The following is a 21,453-nucleotide window of genomic DNA, read 5'->3' on the forward strand; positions in this document are numbered from 1 at the left end:
ATTTCTCCCACCGATAACCAACCTCATGGGTCATATAAATATAAGCTGTTTGAGGGGGAAGAGTATTTCGTGTTTGTCTTCTCATCCCTAGAATCCAGCACAATGCCTTGTACCTGGTAGGCACTTAATAAATGCTTGTCGATTGGGTCCCATTTTCTTTAGCCTCCTTAACAGCACACAACATCCTGTTTACCTTCATTGTCTAAGTTGATCAGAGTGTCCACAAGGAAATTTCATAGTATAGAATATTTTAATGGAAGTATTTTACAAGGCCAATTCAGGGAAGTAGTAGGATGCAATGAAAGTAACTCTGGATTTGGAATAGAGGACCTGTTTGAATCCTGATTCTGCCACTTACTACTTATGTGACAGTTAAACAAGTCAGCTAGAGAAAGGGCAAGTGGTTAAAAAAGTGTTCAAAGATAAAGAGAAGTCAGGGAGGATGAAGAATGGGAAGTCATCAGATATCTTGGATTGACTGATTGAGGGTAACCTGGAGGGTAACAATTTTAGGTAATTGGTGGGGTTGGAAGACTGTCAGTTGGTGGTATGGGAGAGCCTAGTGAGAGAAGACAACCCCCTTGAGGAGCTCAGCACCAAAAAGGAGGAGATAGCAAGGTTGGGTGAAGGCTTTTTTTTTTTTAAGGCTGGGGGAGAACTGGGCAGGTTTTAAGTCACAGTGAAGCAACTAGCAGAAAGAGATCAATTGAAAGTGAGAGAAAAGAGGAGTGACTGTTGGGCCAGTGCTGTGGAGGAGATAGGAAGAAACTAAACAAGAGTTAGCCTTGACAAGGAGAAGGGCTACTTCCCTTCTCAGAGACTGAAGCAAATAAGGAGACATTGGGTTAAGGGTGTGTGGTGTGTGTGTGGGGTGTGTGTGTGTGTGTGTGTGTGTGTATGTGTAGAGGGAGAGCTGAGAGAGTAGGGAGATAAAGCAGTTTATGACAGATTCTAGAGGCTGTGATCTAGAAGCAGCTAGGTGGTAGAATAGATAGAGCACTGTATTTAAGCCAGGAAGATCTGGATTCAAATTCTACCTCAAATATTTACTACCTGTATGACTCTAGGCAAAGGTTTTTAACCTTTATGTGCCTCAGTTTACTTATTTATAAAATGGGGATAAGCACTTGAAAAACCTTAAAGAGTTATATAAATGTTGTCATTTTTATCATCATCATCATCATCATCATCATCATCATCATCATCATCACCTAGGTGATGCAGTAGATAGAGTGCCAGGCCTAGAATCAGGAAGACTCATCTTCCTGAGTTAAAATCTGGCCTCAGACACTTACTAGCTGTGTGACCCTGGACAAATCACTTAACCCTGTTTGCCTCAGTATCCTCATCTGTAAAATGAACTGGAGAAGGAAATGGCCAACTACTCCAGTATCTTTGCCAAGAAAACCCCAAATAGGGTCACAAAGAATCAGAAACAAATGAACAACAACAAAATTATTACAATTATTATTATTATCTTCTTGGTAAAGTAGGAGGCAAGGTCGTCTATTGATAAGGGAGTGGATGAAGGTAAGGAGAGATTGAAGATCATAGATTTGGAATTGGAAGGGGCCTAAAAGGTCATCTACTACAATCCCTTTATTTTACAGGAGAGGAAATCGAGGCCCAGAGAGGTAGAATTTGAAATTGGGCCCAGAGAGGCCCAAGGTCATACAGGTATAAGTATCCAAGCCAGAATTTGAATTTAGGTCCTCTGACTCCAAATCCAGCATTTTCCCACCACACCAAACTGCCTTTGACATTTGAATACAGTTGCTGAGGTAACCATAATGGAAAGTCAATTGAAGAAGAATGAGTTTTCCTCTTTGGCATACTGGGTCCAGTTGAGATTAGTTAACATGAATTTTTAGTGGAAAAAGTGATATGATTTTTCTCCAGCAATTTAGAAGTAGAGTTAAAGGAAATAATGATCTAGGTTTGAGGATTGGCAAGACACGAGTAGAAACAGGACAATGGAGCAAAGAGTCATGGGTAGAGGACAGGGGTTAGTTAGCCAGTCAACTTAAAGACCAAGCCTTTGAAGAAAGGCATATGAAGCCAGAACAGGAATGATGGATTGGGAGGACAGAGAAGAGGGAGAGAGATGGAAGGGTACGACATTATGGTTAGAAGGAAGAATTTCACATTTTAAGATCATGGAGGTGTCAAAATTATGGAGGTATATAAGGCAGAAAAGGAGTGATTGATGTAGGTCATGGGGGTGAGGAGGCTGAGGAACTTGAAGGCAAGGGCTAAGTTCTTTTCAAAAAATAATTTCCATTAAATCAGGGACCATGTCCTTTTCTATTTCTGCACTGAGCATAACATTTCATCAGGGCTTCATAAATGTTAGACAGTAAATGCTTATAACCCCAAATACTTAGTATTCTCAGCAGCCCTGCATCTTGCCATTCTATGACATCTGTCCTTAAGAATTATTTTTAAACAGGCATTCCAAAACTTATACTTCCAGATGAATGTTTTCCTTTGTAAAGTTGTCATCTTGGGAGGCTGGATATTTTTTGCACTTGAAAAACTCATTGTTGAAACTATTTTGGAAAAAAAATTCTCTGAGCCTGTGATACATTTTTTCAAGCATTCTCAAAAGGTTACAAATAAGGTAGATTTGATTTTTAGAACCACTCATAGCCAAATCTAATGAATAAAGTGGGCGAGCAAATGTGGTAATGATTTCTTTTGTTAAAAAAAAAAGATGTTGCTACAAAATCATGAAACCATATTTATCCCACATATATCTTACTTGATTGCATGTTGTCTCCCTCATTAGACTGGGAGCTCCTTGAGGAGAAAGACTTTTCACTTCTCTTTGTATTCCCAGAACTTAGAACAATGCCTGGCACACAGTAAGGGCTTAATCAGTTGACTTGACTTGCCATTTCTCATGAGTTTCATTAAAAGGCTTTAAGAGCAATTATGAAATAGGAGTTTTAAAAATGTCTTCAGCAATGCTTCCATCTTTTGAATAAGTGGTTAACTTCTAAGGAAGGCTACAAGGAAGAGAACAATACTCATTTGGACATGAAAATTCTACTATATTTGCTATAAAAAAAATCTATCCTTTTACTTTAAAGTCATTTTGTGTGAATGTGCCGTGGTCCCACTATCCAGCTCTTTCATTTTTTTTTCTCTATCATAGCCAGGTGTTCTGATAAATTTACAATCCTTAATAAATCCCATTTTAATCACAAAGAAAAAACATGGAAAAAGAACAATTAGAAACATGAAACTGTTCAAAGGAAACATCTGAAAAGGAGAAATTTAAGGCGTTGTACACATTAAACAGATCCCAAATAGTCCTAGGATTACTGTGTCTGAAAACCAACATGAAAGGGAAGCCTTATTTCCTTGCTGGAAATTCCCTAAACCAGATGACACAAAATTGTAAGGTTCTAGATGAGGGCAATAGAAAGACATCTGAAAAGAAAATTAGATGTCTCTAATAAGAAAGAGGGAGCAAGGTGGATGGATTGTCAGAATATAAAACTAATTTCTAAAACAGTCATAATTTAAATGGTTATTACTTAGAATGTTGTAGAATAAACAAAGCATATGCGAATATATCTTCAGTTACAATTCGCTTTGCCAGAGAAACAGAACATGAAAAGTGACCTTTACTTGAAATTTCACATATACAGAAACATAAAAGCAGAGATCAAAGCTGAGGCTACCTTCTCCACTCCCTAGGTATATCGCTGCCATTAGCATTAATGAAAGCATGTCCTATATACAAAGAAAATAGCTTCTCAGTGACCCCTTATTTTATAACTAACTTTAAACATAGGAAAATAGCAGCAGTTAATGGCTGACACTAATCTGACTACCTGTTCAAACTCTGAAAGGGAACTATGTTGCCACTTGGAGTTAAGTGGACTTTGCTTCCATGAAACAACAACCCATATTTGTATAGCTCTTAAAGGATTTGCTATGTTCATCCCCCACAGCAACACTGGGAAGTAGGAATTGTAAGTATTTTCATATTCATTTTGCAGATGAGGAAATAGAGGAAGACAGAAGTGACTTGCCCAAGGTCACATAGCTAATAAGTGTGGAAGTCAGGATTGAACCCAGGTTTCTCCTGATTCAGAAGTCCCATGATCTTTCCTCTACATCATGTGAATGAATTTATTTACATACAACATATTCAGTCAGTCTCCAATATATACTACTTACATTTACTATAGGTATGGTACCAAACTGTATCCATAAACCAGAGGACATAAATTCTATACAATCTATACACCTAAACTCTAGCAAGTCTAAGAGGAAGTAGTGACTTACAGCTGTTATCTATGGGCAGCAAAGCAATGGTGTACTGAATAAATAATGCATTAAAGTCTCAGTCTTTAACAGAATCAAAAAGTCACAAAATGTCAGAGACTGAAGGTAGTTTGGAGGTCAACCAAGCCCCTTCGTTTTTAATGGATGAGGAAAACTAAGACTTGACTAAGGTCACACATCTAATTAGTGGCAAAGCCAAGATTCAAGCTCAGGTCTTCCTGTTCCGAGGCCCCAGCTCTTTCCATCTCACTGTCTAGAGAGAATTAGCACATTAAAAATGTTATGTAGGTGCAGCTAGGTGGCCCAGTGGATAGAGTACCACCCTGGATTCAGGAGGACCTGAGTTCAAATCTGGCCTCAGACACATAACACTTACTAGCTGTGTGACCCTTGGCAAGTCACTTAACCTCATTGCCTAGCCAAAAACAAAAACCAAAAATGTGATGTCATACATCTTTTTTCTTTTGTCCCCAAGAAACACCTATTTTTTTTTAATTTTTATTTTTTTAGGCAATTGGGGTTAAGTGACTTGCCCATGGTCACACAGCTAGTAAGTGTCAAGTGTTTGGTCTGAGGCTGGATTTGAACTCAGGTCCTCCTGACTTCAGGGCCAGTGCTCTATCCACTGCACCACCTAGCTGCCCCTGAGAAACACCGATTTTAAGTAGTAGAGCACAGGATTTAGAGATAGGAGGGACCTCTGAAGCCATCTAGTCCAAATCCCTTTTTTTTTTTAAACACATGAGGAAACTAAGGCGCAGGGAGATTTAAATGATTTGACCAGTCACACTGTTAATAAATGTCAGAGGTAGTATTTTTACCATATCATATCCTAACATTCTAACTCTATTGTTCTTTTGTTTTTCAAAAAATCAACTTTTGGATATATTAAAAGCTCCTAAAGAAAACAGCCTCTAATCTCAGAATTTCTAGCTAGAAGGAATTTTAGGGATCATCTAGCCAAGAAGCCCCTAATCCTTTCCTAATGAGGAATTATTTTTAAATTACCCCAAGTCTTATGATCTGTCAGTATTCTATTAAAAATGTTTCGTGGAAGTGAAACACCATTTATGAGAGGCTTGTCACTGCATGTCATCAGCCAGTTGGTTAAAGTTTAGTGAGAGCAAGAAACGGTAGTAAAATGGATGCAAGGCCAGCCTTGGAGTCAGGAAGACCTCGGTTGAAGCCTTGCTTCTGGCACATGTTAGCTGTTTGATTATGGATAAGTCAAGTAACCTCTTAGTGTCCCAGGAAACTCTTTTAAAATTGTAAATTTTAGACAGTTACCATGTGCATCCTATGGAAGGAGTCTATGTACCAAATCATAAATCAGGACTAGGGGAGAAAAGGTTCTAAAAAAGAGAGATGAAAAAGTTGATAGGGTAATGAGGGAGAATAATGAAGAGGATAAAGGGAAAAGAAGAGAAGAGGTAGATAGAGAAGGCTACAAGAATGATATCTAGAGGGAAAAGGATAGTGAGAGGGAGAAGGGCAAGATGCTTGAAAGCCTCCCTCCTCTGTAGGTAAGGCAGATATGGCTCTCTGACCTTTCCAGTCCTGGTTTTGAAACCTCCACTAGGGTCTTACATGGCTTCATTATAACATGGAAGTGGCCCTGGGGCCTCTAGGGATATTCCAAGAGAATGTAAGCCTTGACAAGTCCTACCAAGCTGAAAAGGCATCAGGTATGGGCCTGCTGACCAACTTCTAGCTATGTTTAGAGAGGCTTACTCTCAGGCTGGGGTGATGAACTTTTTCTTTTCTTTCTTTTCTTTTCTTTTCTTTTCTTTTCTTTCTTTCTTTCTTTCTTTCTTTCTCTTTCTTCTTTCTTTCTTTCTTTCTTTCTTTCTTTCTTTCTTTCTTTCTTCCTTCCTTCCTTCCTTCCTTCCTTCCTTCCTTCCTTCCTTCCTTCTTTCTTTCTTTCTTTCTTTCTTTCTTTTTTACCAAAGTAATAAGCAAAGACCATCTACTAAGCCTTCAAAGAGTTGCTATCTGTATTGGTGGAGAGAGTATACATTCAAATTAAATCATGTAAAGGAATAAAGTATCTAGATGTATAAAAAAATCCTGGTTGGGTTACTAGACTATGGACTTTTGTCAGAACTCATACAAACATATCTTACCTGTGCATATGGACATGAAACTGGGCATAAATACCAAGCTGTCCACACTGTGGCAGACACACAGAAACCAAAGAGATGCTAAAGCACCCTATGATCTCCTAGGTCACCAGTTTCACTTCTTGCTTCTGAACTTGTAATGGGAAAGATTGCTCACTGGGCTTCCAGTGACCAGGACAATTGGCCCTCAGCGTGGTTGCTGAGGGGAGAGGCACACCAAGAAGTAACTTTAAAAGCTTCATTGCTGAATGAATGAATGAATGAAAAAGAATTTCAGTGTTTACCATATGCAAGGCAATGCTTCAATCTGCATTAAGACTCAATTGTTCTATTTCTGGATGTGGTTAGCATTTTCCATCATGAGTCTTTAAAAGTGAAGTTCAAATCTACCTCCAACACTTGCCACCTGTTTGAACCTGAGCAAATCACTGAGCCTCAGTTTGCTTATTTGTAAAATGTGAAGGATGTATTCACTGAGTTCTAAGATATCTCCCAGCTCTAAGACTTATGCTTTGATTACTATTCCAGAGCTAAAGGTGGAATAGGAGGTTAGAGGATATGAGCAACGGTATGTCAGGAAGATGGTTGTTAAATGGACAGAAGATGGTCAGAGAACAGCAGCATGATGGCTTTGGAGCTAGGTGACCCTGGATTGGCTCGCGACTCTAGGTGGTGTTTGAAAATGTTAAGGCAGGAAGAGGAGAAGGAGGCTCTATTTAAGGTTCAATAAATCAGGGTTTATAACTTGAGGTGACTTCAGAAGAAGGCCTTTAACATCCTGCAACCAGACAACACAATCTCTGAACTCTTCAGGCCCACACTTTAGGGTTTCCATCTCCAATACAGGAAGATACAAAAAGGTAAAGAGTTACATTAAACAAGACTTTATCTTTTATTTACCTTCACTTGATAAACCCTGAATGGCTGTGTTCCCTGCTTTTGATTGTTTTGTCTGCATATTTCCTGCTAAGAGTTTACAAAATAGCACTATTGAACAGGAAGATAAGAAGCTCACCTATTTGTTTAATAACATCAAGGGGGAAAACTGCTAGCTCATCCATTTTGTTGTTAAGTTGCTGAAAAGGATCAAAATACCAATTAACTTGCTGGCTTAGAAATCTTTGATATCCTCAGAATCACTGACATTTTGAAACTCTTGTTCATACTTGTCTAATGGCTTTTTGATTAGGAACAAAGAAGTGCCAATCTGTTTAGCATTTGACCTGTTTTCTTAAATATTTTCATGTATTCAACTACTTAGCTACTAAAAATACTTGACTAGTCACATTTCTAAGTTAAAGGGAGATTTCCCCCAGTCCCATGATCTACTTCAGAATTTTTTAAAGAGTTAAAAGACCACTTCTTTTTTAAGGGCATCCCCCATCCTGTCTTAGAATAAACTTTACATTTCAAGGTTTATTTTCTTTCTTTTTTTTGATATCAAATCAGATAACAAGTATAGCTCTTTGTGAATCTTATAGCATTATATAAATGCTAGCTATGATTATCATTATTAATTTTTCTTTTCTCAGTGGATTTAGAGAGGCTTCAAGAAACTCAGTGAGGCAACCAACCATCTGTAGAATCCATTTTCTTACTGAGAAGTAGTTGAGATTACATTTGGCATGTCATAGAATAACCATAAAGGAAAGACAAATAATAGCTGATGTGGTGTGATTAATTTTGGAGGGTTGTGCTTCAGACATCTTCATGCTAATAGCGCTTTGTTGTAAGGTTTGATAGAAAAGTCCTGTGTAAATTATATTTATAAGCAACCATGTATACATATATTCTCCCTGTGTTAACAGCAGTAAGGGGAAGGTTTTTTTGTTTGTTTGTTTTACTTTTGGTCCTCAGTGGTAATTATAGTAATAGTAATGGTAGTAGCAGTAGCAGCAGCAGCAGCAGCAGTAGGAGTAGTAATAGGTCATATTTTTTTAGGTTTATAAATCACTTTGTATACATTGTTTCACTTGACACCTACAACAATTCTCTGATATCATTCCCATTGTACATGTGAGGAAAACTAAGGCTTGGAGAGGTTAAGAGACTTGCCAAAGGTCATAGCTAGTATGGATCTGAGGTGAAATCTGAATCCAGATCTTCTCAACTCCATATATAGCACACTTTGTCAGCTGAATGTGGGAAATAACTCAGAATTCTGGAATACTAGCATTTTAATGTACCTTAATGATTATCTAATCCAATCCCCTCATTTTGTAGATCAAGAAACTGGGGACTAGAAAGGAGCAAAGACTATCTGATAAAGTAACTTCATCTAGGTAGCCCTTTCTAGGGCTCTCAGATGAAGTATGGAAGCCTTACCATGTTATAAGAGGTTTTATATCAAATCAGAACCCAGGTCTCCTATACTTTTGTCCTTTACAACTGGTCCCCACATATCTTCATCCAAAAAGCATAACCCAACATGTGTAGCTAGCCCCAAATGAACCAGATTATATATCATATCCCATCTAGCCATCCACCACAGTCATATTCTTGCTAACTTCCCTGTCATAATACACTCTAGACTTCCAGACACCATGTGCTGGGGGCTTAATCTGTTCGGTTTTGGAGCTCTCACCCTGGGGTTGAACTTGATCAATGCATGAGTATGTACAATCTCACATAACCCTACTATATCTGACCAGTCCCAGATCAACCAGTCTATACTTTACATTCTATCCAGCCGTCTACTCCAGCAACCTTATTAGCATTTGCCTTTCAGCCACCCTTATTTGCCCCTACCCCACTTTCCACCTCTTGCTCTGGGAACTAGAATTAAATCAATGCCACCATTGTTTCTGGGAAGAGTGTGTCTTATCTGTCAACTCCTCTATAGTTCCACTCATCATCTCTGCAATTTCCCAGACCAAAATCCCCTTCCTTGTTCACCATATTCCTATGGAGTTGCCTCCTCCTATTAGAACATTAGCTTTTTGAGGGCTATGACTTTCTTGTTTTTGTACTGTGGCTCTAGCCCTTCTAGATTGCTTGGTACATAGTAAGTGTTCAATAAATGCTTTTCATTCAATCGTCTACTCATTTATTGAGTGCCAGTTGTGAAGCTTAAGAACTCTAGATGAAAATTGGCCCTCTAAGAGCTTACAATGGAGTTGAGGAGATAAAAGTGCAACTATAATGTAATAGTTGAGGCAGCTAGGTGGCTCAGTGGATAAAGCACTGGGCCTGGAGTCAGGAAGACCTGAGTTCAAATCCAGCCTCAGACATTTAGTAGATGTGTGACCCTGGGCAAGTTGCTTAATTGCTGTTTGCCTTAATCTACTGGAGAAGGAAATGGCGAGCCACTCCAATATCTTTGCCAAGAAAATTCCATGGACAGTATGGTCCACAGGGTCATGAAGAGTCAAACATGACTGAATTGACAACAAAAACAGTGCAATGTTGAAGTAAGGATATGATAACTACTGAGTTATACATATAGCAACTATTGAGTTACATATAAGGGTTGAGAAAACTATACAAAAGCAGCCATTACAAAAGGATTAGGAGGACTGGAAGATAAACACATTTAAAGAAATATCATTAAAGATGCTAGTCCTACCTTTTCACAAACTCTTCAAAGAGGATGCGGTGGGAATACCCCTGTTGGCGGATACTGGCAGTTTCTAGAATTCCAGTGTATCGAAGCTGTACCAGCACTCTCTCTCTAGAGAACCTCAGGGCTTCTCGGTCATCATTGGGTTTAATACAGCGGACAAAATGAGGCTGTCCAACTACCATTTTGGAGAGCAGATCCATCAGTGAATACTATCAGGAAAAAAACTACGTATTATCTCAGATTCTAAACAAAATGACTTCCAGAAAGTTAATGCCAAACGGGATAAATTATATTTATAATAACTTACTGGCATCTTTGAAGTGAAATGGAGAAAAATATGGGAAAATGAGGATTTAGTTTATAACTAATACTTTAAAATTCTTCAGTTGTAATTATTTAGTGCTATGCATTGCTCATGCTTGGCAAAAACTCAGTTATGTTTAAACCATGATATGTCCAAGGTCTCCTACTAAACTAATCATTAGACTTATAATCCAGACCCACACTTTCATGCTGCCACACCTATTGGACTAGACTACATTGTCTCTTTAGTTGTCTTTTTTTAATGGTAAGCTTTTAAGGCAGGAGTAGATAACCTGTTTATTTTTTTTTATTTTCATTTTCATTTTAAAATTTTTTTTCCATATGCTTTTGAGTTGAAAAATTTTCTCCCTTTTTCTCCCCCCCACCCTCCCCAAGACGGCACACAATCTGACATAGGCTTTACTTTTACATACCTATTAAACATATTTTCACATTAGTGAAGTTGTAAGTAAAAATTAAAACCAATAGGAGGAACCATCAGAAAGGTGAAACAAAACTCAACAGAAGGTAAAAATAAGTGATAGCGATTCAACTTCCATAGTTCTTTCTTTGGATGTGGACAGCATTTTCCATCACAAGGCCTCTGGAGATGTCTTAGATCCTCGTAATGCTGAGAAGGGGTCAGTTTAACATTCTTAGTTATTGCATAATGTGGCTGCTATTGTGTACAAAGTCCTCTTGGTTCTGCTCACTTCACTCAGCATCAGACCATATAAGTCTTTCCAGGTTTTTCTGAAGTCAGCCTGTTCATCATTTCTTATAGCACAATAGTATTCCATTACATTCATGTACCACAACTTGCTCAGACATTCCCCAATTGATGGGCATCCTCTCAATTTCCAATTCTTTGCCACCACAAAAAGAGCTGCTATGTATATTTTTGTTCATGTGGGTCCTTTTCCCACTTGTTTGATCTCTTTGGGATGTAGCCCTAGCAGTGCTATTGCTGGATGCACATTTTTGTAGCCCTTTGGGCATAGTTCTAAATTGTTCTCCAAAATGGTTGGATCATTTCACAACTCCACCAACAATGTATTAGCGTTCCAATTTTCCTACATTCTCTCCAACATTTATCATTTTCCTGTTTTGTCATGTTGGCCAATCTGATAGGTATGATGTGGTACCTCAGAGTTGTTTTGATTTGCATTTCTCTAATCAATATTGATTTAGAGCATTTTTTCATATGACTAAAGATGGTTTTAATTTCTTCATCTGAGAACTGTCTGTTCATATCCTTTGACCATTTATCAGTTGGGGAATGGCTTCTGTTCTTATAAATTTGTCTTAATTCTCTGTATATTTTAGAAATGAGGCCTTTATCACAAAGACTGGTTGTAAATAGATAACCTGTTTAGAATTAAATGTCACCAATAAGTCCAAGGCATGACCATAGGTATAACTGCAACTGTTATTAAAATTAGGGGAAAAGGAATTTTTTTAATGAGTGGAAAGAGCCTGTAAAGAATGATAGATTTGGAGAAATGGAAGAAAGAAGGAAGGAAGGAAAGGATAGTGGGACGGAGGGAGAAAGGGAAGAAAGGAAGAAAGAAAGGAGGGAAGCAGGGAGGGTAGAGGTGAGAAGGTTGGTTGTGATGGACAGTGGATCCATCATATGGATGGAGATATGATGGACAATTGACTCAGGGTCTTCCAATGGCTTGCCCATAGGTTGTCTCTATCATAATAGAATCTTCATGTGAGGAGTGACCATAAGAACATAAAACTAATTTTTAAATAAATATCATAAACTAATGCAGCTAAAATGAGAAGAAAGGCAGGCAAATGGTGAAAAATCTTTGCCAGAAGTCAATACTGATCAAGCACAATGGGTGATCAAGCAGGGTAATACTTATGGGGTCCAAAAGTAGGTTTGACTATAGAATAAATGAAACTATTTTTTTTGTGTAGTCATAGAGAGTCTTTGAAGGCAAATTTAATTTAGGCATGCAAAGATGTAATGTATGTGGGAGCGAGTTACTGTAAGTATGACAATATCCAGAAGGTTGTGACAATAAGTGGAATTAGGAATAGCCCCCTGCACTAGGGAGAGGGTAAGGAGGACACTGGAGTACAAGAACCAAAGAGTACATGAGGAGATTGGGGAGATTGTGGGAGGGAGTAAATCTGTGAGAAGGAAATAGGAGAAGCTGGAGGAGATCACGAGATGGGGGTACCAATAACATAGACTCAAAGGTTTGTGTGTACAATCTATTTGGAGCCCTTTGCCATAGAGTAGGAAGGAGTTCAAGGATTTAACCAAGGGAACAAACAGTAAGTGGCATCTGGAAGAGTTTATCTGATACTCATCATCTTGGTCAAAGTTGACTAAACAACACAAAACTGGAACTTGTGAGAATAATCTTGGCTGTGGAGCTCATATCTCACTATATATCCCTTCATAATGTAATAAAAATATGTGTTTGCTCAAGTATAGTGTGCATGAATAGGGAATGGACAGGCAACATTGGATAGACAGAGAAGGGCAGAGTGAAGGGGACAGGGGGCAGCATTTAGAGAAGAGAAATTCCTAAATAAACCTTTTGACCCATTGTTAGTATTGGGGTAGAGCACAGGATACTTCTTCCCTTTTAGGAACACAAGAATTGCCTACCAATAAGTTGTCCAGAATACCCCTTTCCCTGAATTGTATGCAAAAATTGTGTACAGAAGATAAAAGCTGACTTGTAAGATTTCAATATAAGTGCTTTAAAAGGTTAATAAGTGAAAGGAAGGGGATTTAGGAATGGAAAATTTTAACCCGGTATATGTGAGGGATAGAGGAGAGTCAGAGAAGGAAGAAACTTAACTACAAGAGTAAAATGAAGAATAAATCAGAGATTATGAGATAGTAGATTTAGATCTGATAAGGACCTTAGAGGTCACTGAGTCCAACTGGCTCATTTTATAAATGAGAAAACAGAGGACCAGAAAGGTTAAATTTCTTGCCCAGAGGGACATAGTTGAGGTAGGATTTGAACCTAGGTCTTCCTGACACCATATCCATCATGCTGCACTGCTAGAACTAAAATAGCTAAGATCAGGAGCAAAAAGAAGGATATTTTAGGAAATTAAAATAGGTTGGACACCCACCAAAAAAAATTAGTTCAAAAAGACTTGTATGTGAGCTCTGGAATGTATTTAGCATTGCCTGGAGTTGCACTCTGCCTAAAGGGGGAATTCATCTGAATGATCATTCAGGAAAGAACCTAATCCTAAAGGACCAGAGAAGTTGAGAAAAATGGTTCTAGCTACCTTAGGGTATAGTAGAATTGGGGGGGGGCAGCGCTAAATTAAGGATTAGGTTCTTATCTAATAAAATGGCGTCAGTCAGGGTGGGGCTAAATCTGAGTACCTAACCAATCAGTAGATCTCTAGGGTTTTCTATAGATCCCTAAGAAAGTTACCCTGTCCTCACCATTTACTCTCTCAACACTGCTTCCCTCTCACCTTAGCTTCTCTTGGAGCTATCCATGGTGCTTCTCTCCATACTTGTTGACTTTATTCTTAACATACGTATTCTCCTTCATTTCCTCTCCAACCCACTCAGTATCATAGTGATTTCAAAGCATTTGGGGAATTGAAAAGGTTTTTCCTTCTCACAAAAAGTTGGTGATCCCTGCGCTTTGTAATTATACAGTGTAACTAATATACTAATATCTACTTTGAATTAGTTCACATTATAACAATGTAATCTCATACTCTATGTTAAAGAGTATATTCTGTGTTACATAGTAGTTAATTTATGACTTAGTAGGGGTACCAGATAAAAGAAAGAAGTAAGGTATGCACTCTCAAAGAATACATATACATACATACATACATATATATATATATATATATATATGTGTGTGTGTGTGTGTGTGTGTGTGTGTGTGTGTGTGTGTGTGTGTGTATGTATATATATATACACTACATATATAACCCAAAGAAGAAGGCCATTCTCTCCCATACCTTCTACCTCCAGCTTTGGATCCTGGGTAGTAGTATGAGAAATTGTCATTTAAAAAAAAAACAGATTCTCCTTTTGAGCATCCCATTCTAGAAGTTGTCCAGAAAAACATATATGTCTCTATGCAGCAGTGTGGAACATTAGATAGAGTATAATTAGGAAGATCTGTGTTTAAATCCTCTCTTGGATACTTGTTGTGTGACCAGAGAAAAGTCACTTACCCTCTCTGTGCTTGCGTCTCCTCATTCATATAATGGGGATACAACTATCTGTAATATCTACCTCATAGGGTTTTTGTGTGGCTCAAATAGAGATAATGTATGTAAAGTGCTTTGCAAACCTTAAGGTGCTATATAAATGCTAGCTGCTATTGCTGTTGTCCTACCATCATCATCAATCATCAACATCATCCTGTGGCAAAGTCTTTTTCTAACAGTGAAGGAAATAGACTTCCTTTTCACAAATTTGAAATGACCTAAAAGTTACATTCTAACAATAAAATATGATGGCCATTGCCATGTAGTGGCAACTACAGACCTAGAAGTCTCTTGGATCAGTCATATTTTGAAAATCAAAGAGTACTTCCCCAGACCATATCCAAATAGGCCTGTAGTTGGCAATATTATTTGCTTCTCTCTGTAATAGAACTTTTCATCATGAGTTTGGTCTCCATAAGTATATGTGCTCTCAGAAAGTGCATATTTGAATGTAGCCCATACTATATTTGTATAGTAAGAACGTAAATTGATGCTAAATCCCTAAGCCCTGCAAATCAGGCAGGCATAGAATGAAAAGAATCCCACCATCAGAGAAGGATGAGGAAAGAACGTAAGAAAGGATTCCTACAGAAAAAGAGTATTTTTTATTCATCTTTCATCCTGCACTCTTCCCCTTCCACTTCAAATGGCATCTTCAAAACATCACCATTCTCTGCCTTTCCTGTTGGAGACACTCCTCTGTGGCTACTATTCTCTTATATACAGGATGTTCCAAAACTCTTAGTGTAGTTTTTAGCTACTAAAGTTCAAATAGATTGTTGGTCAGTTTCAGGGAAATCTGGCAGCAAGTTTCAGAGACAGGAATTTTGACCTCTGTCCACGCTATGTTTCCTAAAATTAACTATCTACTGCATATCTCTTCCCCACTGGCAAAACCCATGAATGCCATGAATATACATCATGATTTTAAAAGACTTTAGTGGTGGTTTAAAAAAAAACAGTTTGTAAGATGGGGATATTATTCTATGAAATATGACTCTTTTTTGGTGGGTGGACTAATATATGATAGTGAACACAACATAATTAAATTCAACATCCAAGTGGGAGAGGGAAAAATTAAAGGAGATGTATTGTGTAGATATTTAATTTTAGAAAAGGAAACTAGCAAAATTCAGGCATTAAGGGAAAAAATTGAAAGGTAAAGTTGAAAAAGTCTTTAATCCACAGGAAATCTGAAAACTATTTAAAAATACCTTGTTGAAAGCATAAGGTAAATGTATTCTAAGGACCAAAAATAGCAGATGCTGAAAAAAGAAAGAAAACATAACTAAGAGGTAGCATCCTATTAAAGAAGCTTTTGCAGAGAAAAGGCATTTTTAAAAAATGTAGACTCCTGAAGGAAGTAGAACTCATTCACTCTTCAGACTTTTCTATCCAACTCCTACTTCAGCTTCTTTCTCACCAGAGAGAAACCTTCACCCTGAGCACTGTTCTCCTGATTGGTAACTTCCTAACCCAGACCCTAAGAATTCTTTCTTAAAGTGCCCCAGCCATGGTCACTTCATTTCCAGGTAGATTTGTTCTCTGGACTTCCCTAATCATCAGCCACCTTGCTCTTTCCTTGAAACTCTTCTCATCCCCCACTCCATTATAATGTAAGCTCCTTGAAGACAAGCACTGTCTTGTGTGCTTGTATTTATTACATAAGAGCTTAATAAATGTTTTATCATCAAGCTATCAATCATCTCTTTACCCATCCATCTATCCATCCATCTCTCTCTATCTACCACAAGGAAGCTTACAAAGAATGGGAATTATATCAAATTAGATATTAGGGATATAAAAAATGAGGAACATCTTGCAAGGGACCCCAAAAAGTAGTGTGAAACTTTACTGGCCATATATTGAACTTTCACCAGTTGTTAGCTATTTGCAATTATTCTGTTCTAACCTTGCCTGAGTTGATATCTAAGAGCATATACTCTGTATAGACTCTGAATAATGACAATACATTAAGGGGGAGGAGCCAGCAGTATTAGCAATGAACCATTTGACAATCATGGAGCAGTACCATCAAGGAAAGAAACTGAGGATAGGCTGGGAGTATAGGGCAGGTGAATGGGATGGACCTGACCCTCAGAAGCCAATTCTGGAAGAAATTCAGGCACACTCTGACACCTAGTGAAAAGGTTTGTTCAGGGATGAAAGAGAAATAGCAGAAGGTTGGGGGGAATCTATCTGGGAAGGATCAATGAAAGGCATTTCTCTCCTCCTTTTATTCCCTGGGAGATATTTTCCCTTCTCTTTGCTTCTTTGACCTGGGTGTCTTCCCTTTTTTTCTAGAAAGACTTCCTTCCTTTCACAATTTATACCCATCTTTTAAGTCCCTGCTAATTTCAGTTCTTCTATGATGTTTTCCCAGACCAATTCAATTAATAGTGATTTCTTCCTCTTCTGAATTCTTGGCTTATTGTCTTACTTGCTGTCTCTATAAGTTCACAGTACTGTGTGATATAGCTTGTTTTGTTGTCTTATATGATTATTTAAATGTTTCCTGTGTTTACATCTTACCTTTATGGTAATAAGCTTCTAGAGTAAGGTCCTTAACCTCTGATCCATGAATTTTTAAATTGATAACCACATTTCAGCAAAATTTGTTTCCTTTGTAAAACCACCTATCTATTTTATGCATTTGATAATATCATTATGAGAAGGGGTCCATAGACTTTATTAGAATGCTGAAGGAGTCCGTAATAGGAGAAAAAAGGTTACGAATCCTAGTCCAAGAAAGGAGACATTATGTCTCATTTGTCCTTGTATTCCACATGGCAAGATATACCATAAGTGCCCAATGAATAATTAGCCATTTTAATAGGGGTTGAGGGGTAGATTAAAAGGCTGGTTGCTCTCCATCAAGCACTGTGCTTTGGCACTGGGGATACATCCAAAAAAATGTAAATACTCTGCCCTTAAGGAACTTACATCCCTTTCAGGGGTTGAGAGCAACAAAGACATAGATAAGCAAATACGAAATATAATAATAGGAACATTTACACAGCTGTTCAAGGTTTGCAAAGTGCTTTACAAATAATATCGCATTTGATCTTCATCACAGAGAGGAAGGTGTCATTATTATTCCTATTTTATGTGTCAGGAAACCGAGGCAGAGAGATTTGAAGTGACTTGCCCTAACTATGTGAGGCCAAATTTGAATGAAGGTCTTCCTTACTCTGGGTTCTGTACTCTCTTCTCTACACCAGTGAGCTGCCTATCCTTAAAGAAATTTCCAGAGAGGGTGGTTAAGATAGGAGATTTGATAAGCTTTTTGAAAAAAAAAAAACTAAAACTCTAATCTAAGTAGTTGGATAGATTAGTAATATGAACCAACTTCCTTGAGAGTAGTTATTTGTAAAAAGTACTGATGATTAAAATGATGGTGACAAACTGGACATTATACATAGGAGGAAAAAGTGTGACCAGAGGATGTAACACTTTCAGGCGTAGAAAATTCCACCCACAGAATGCTTCTTCTCTCTGAAAAAAAATTTTCTGCGGTTGTGAAAATGGTTGCCAAATAACATTTTTAGCCAAAAAATTCTGTTTTCATGTAGACAAAGCGTAAGCTTTCTTTTTGAACCCTGAAGTCTCCTCACAATTTCAATCTATGATTCCACAATGACCTATGACCCTAAATGATTATTGCTGGATTCCATGCCTGGGGTTTTTTAAAAGACATTATAGAATAACTATGAAATATAAGAATACGCAAAATCTATGAAGTCATGATTTTTATCATTGACCAGAAACAAAGGTAACTCACAGCTCAGAAAAATCATGGCATTTATTTATGAGACAACTAAGTGGCACAGTATACAGCATGCTGGGCCTGGTGTCAGGAAGACTCATCTTCCTGAGTTCAAATCTAGCCTCAGACACTTATTAGCTGTGTGACCCTGGGCAAGTCACTCAACCCAATTTGCCTCAGTTCCTCATCAGTAAAACAAACTGGAGAAGGAAATGGCAAACCACTCTAGTATCTCTGCCAAGAAAACCTCAAATGGGGTCACAAAGAATCAGACATGACTGAACAATGGGTTTGTTTGTACCAAAGCCTTAGCTAGTTCAGACTGTAAAAGGTATTTTTACACCTCCCTTTATACCTAGAAAGGGATATGCCATATTTTATCAAACTGTTAAATTAGTTGGTTGGTTGTTGTCCTTGATTCTCGACAAGGACCAAAATGTTGGAGTTAAGGTACAGTGCGTCCAGTTGTGGCTGCTGAGACCAATACAAGGTTGGAAGGCTCTATCACAGGTTGGGAACAAATAGTCCATGTGAACATCTGGAGTGAACATGTCTCTAAATTAGCACATCTCACATTTCTTTTGGGCTACTGTAGCTCTGCTTTGCTCATTGAGCACAGTGCCTTCTTTAGTGGAGGCACACCATGCTGGGTAGCCCTGTGCCAGTGTCTCCCATGTCACACAATCTAGTCCAAAGTTCTTCAGAGAGACAAATGAGTAGGTTTTCTAGGAATGCAAAAATTTTCTATGTATAGCCCACATTTATATCATTCTTCACTTTTTATTCTAAAAACAGAGATTGAAGGATCCTCCAGAATTTCATTAGAAAATTGGTCACAGTCAAATTATAATTGATAAATAAGCACCAAATCTAAAAAAAAAAAGTTAAAACAACAACAAAAGCCAAACACAACTCTTCTTTTGGAAAACTATGAAAAACATATTTAAGATCCACATGGGGAGGATCTTAAGAGAATAAAAGACTATTAATGTACTTGTTTGAGAACAGAGGGGTTAGACAATCCAGTCTAATTAAATCAGCTAACTTAAAGGGTCTAACTACAGTGGTCTGATTGCTAGTTGTTTTGGTGCCTGGAAGTAACCTAAATGCTTTAAAACTACACTAAGTCTTTTGGAAATCACCAGTAAGTTGCCTTCTCTTTTACGAATACAAACATTTCAGGGAAGAGTCTTATTTTCTTCTTTAACATAGTATTAGTAAGAACTTAATAAATGCTTTTTCATTCATTCATTCCTTGCTTATGACTAGATTGTTAGACTGGGAGCCAAAAATTCTACTCCTGTGATTTTAGGTAACTCAATTTCATTTTTATATCTTTATCTGTATGAAAAACATCATGAAATAAGGAATAAAGAACCAGCCTTGGAGACAAGAATTTCTTAGTTTAAGCCTTGCCTTTCTCTGACACATACTAACTGAGTCACCATGGGTACATCACTTAATTTCTCAGAGCCCCATGCAACTCTCTAAAACTATATTATAGATTATTTGCTTATCTGGATTGACAGGGAGAATTTTCATATTTGAGCTCCCCCCACAGATGAAATCATAAGCTTGTACCTCATCCACCTCTTTTCCTCCATAGAAAACTCTACTTATAAAAATGATTTATAAAATAACAGTTACCATCTACCTAACTTACAGGGCTACGAGCAGGATAAATGATTGGTAAAACACCTTGTGAAATTTTTTTGAATAAAAATGCTGAGAGCAAAATCAGTCATAGGCAAAATGCTAAAGCAAGCCAAGTTTATCTTCTGTGTTTCCTTCATCCCTCTCTTTAAGACAAGTAGTGCCATCTAAGCTAGGCTACCTACATCTGGCCACTTAGTATGATATTGCATCTAGATCTGCCTTCTCAGGCAATACTCAATGCTGTTGATCTCTTTCCTGCCCCTCTCTCCCCCAAAAAATCCTTTCCTAAGTCTCACTGCCTCAGAATGTCTGGAAGTTAGCATGACAGCTAATCTTATAATCTACTCTGTGGTAACATGTTAGGGATAATGGGTTATCCCTCTCATGCAACATATATGCCTTTAACAGGGGTCTCTGGGACACAGGTTTTGGCCAAACTTTTTTCTACTGGTGGGAAATTCAGGAACGATGACAAGCCACAGGAAAAAAAAAACTAGTTGGGGACTACTAGGATCTTGATATGGACCAGTACTATCTGGAAGGTTAAATCAGATGCTGAATCAGATTTTCTCAGGGCTTAAGCAGAGCCCTGGTTATAATTTAGGCACATTTAGAAGCCATATTAACTTTTTCACCCACTTAGCATAACTTAGGATATTAGAGACATAGCTGTTTTAGTGGCCTCATAGTCAAAGGTAGCCTAAATCCTGGTAGATTTAGGCACATTCTATGTCACAGAATTTGAGCACTATGTAGAAACACATATCTATATAAATCAAGGGCTTACTTTTATCATTATAATTACAGAAGGCACCATACCCGAAAATAAGAAGCCACAGTTTGTCTCTTCATGTTAGTAGTTTCCTCTGGATGCTTCATCACTTCTAGAGTGTCCACCTACAAACAGAACACCAGAAGAAAGTGATGAGAAAATAGATACTGGATCAATCTATGAGTTTCTCTAGAACCTGAAAGGCTTCATGGTCAGCCACTTGAGTGGTCTCAGTAATTGGCATCATAGTAGGTACAGCTATGGAGGAAATAGAGGAATGAGCTGTCTTAATGTTACATCTCAGTCTTCTCCAAGCCATGCTGCCCACCCTCTGGCCTTTTCCTGCTTCCACTGGACCTCAGTCCTGCTTCTTGGGGCCTTGGTTATGATTAGTGACTTGGTTATGATATGACTTTATCTTGACAGGTCCCTCGAGCCACTCTGTACTTTTAGGCTATCCCCAAAGCTATGCTGCTGCGTTTGTACCCTGTCATCATGCCCCCCCATACACTTTTGACCTTTTGTGTGTGGTCTTTTCCTAAAAGTGCCATAAACTCCTTTTGCACAGGGACTGTCTCACTCCCTTGTTTTGGCATCTCCAGTGCTTAGCACTGTGTCAAGCACATAGTAAATGCTTAACAAATGCCTTTTCATTCATTCATTTATTATGTTGTTCTCACTCCTGTAAAGTGTTTTCAAATGTAAAATAATTTCCAAGTTAACTCCATATTTTCCTATGTTTCAATCA

The 21,453-nt window shown here is 38.0% G+C and overlaps 1 protein-coding gene across 1 annotated transcript in view; it reads right to left on the reverse strand.

Moving 5' to 3' along the window:
* MYO3B (myosin IIIB) overlaps positions 1–21,453 on the reverse strand; it is a 632,072-nt gene that overhangs the window by 270,915 nt on the left and 339,704 nt on the right. The window contains exons 23-24 of the mRNA XM_078146159.1: positions 20,753–20,830; positions 9,985–10,190 (exon numbers count right to left, since the gene is read on the reverse strand). Coding sequence (XP_078002285.1) covers positions 9,985–10,190; positions 20,753–20,830 — 284 coding nt within the window. The remainder of the gene's footprint in view (positions 1–9,984; positions 10,191–20,752; positions 20,831–21,453) is intronic.

The sequence above is a fragment of the Phascolarctos cinereus genome, unplaced genomic scaffold, assembly GCF_003287225.1.
Source record: "Phascolarctos cinereus isolate Bilbo 61053 unplaced genomic scaffold, phaCin_HiC Scaffold_726;HRSCAF=1367, whole genome shotgun sequence".
Taxonomy (NCBI): Eukaryota; Metazoa; Chordata; class Mammalia; order Diprotodontia; family Phascolarctidae; genus Phascolarctos; species Phascolarctos cinereus.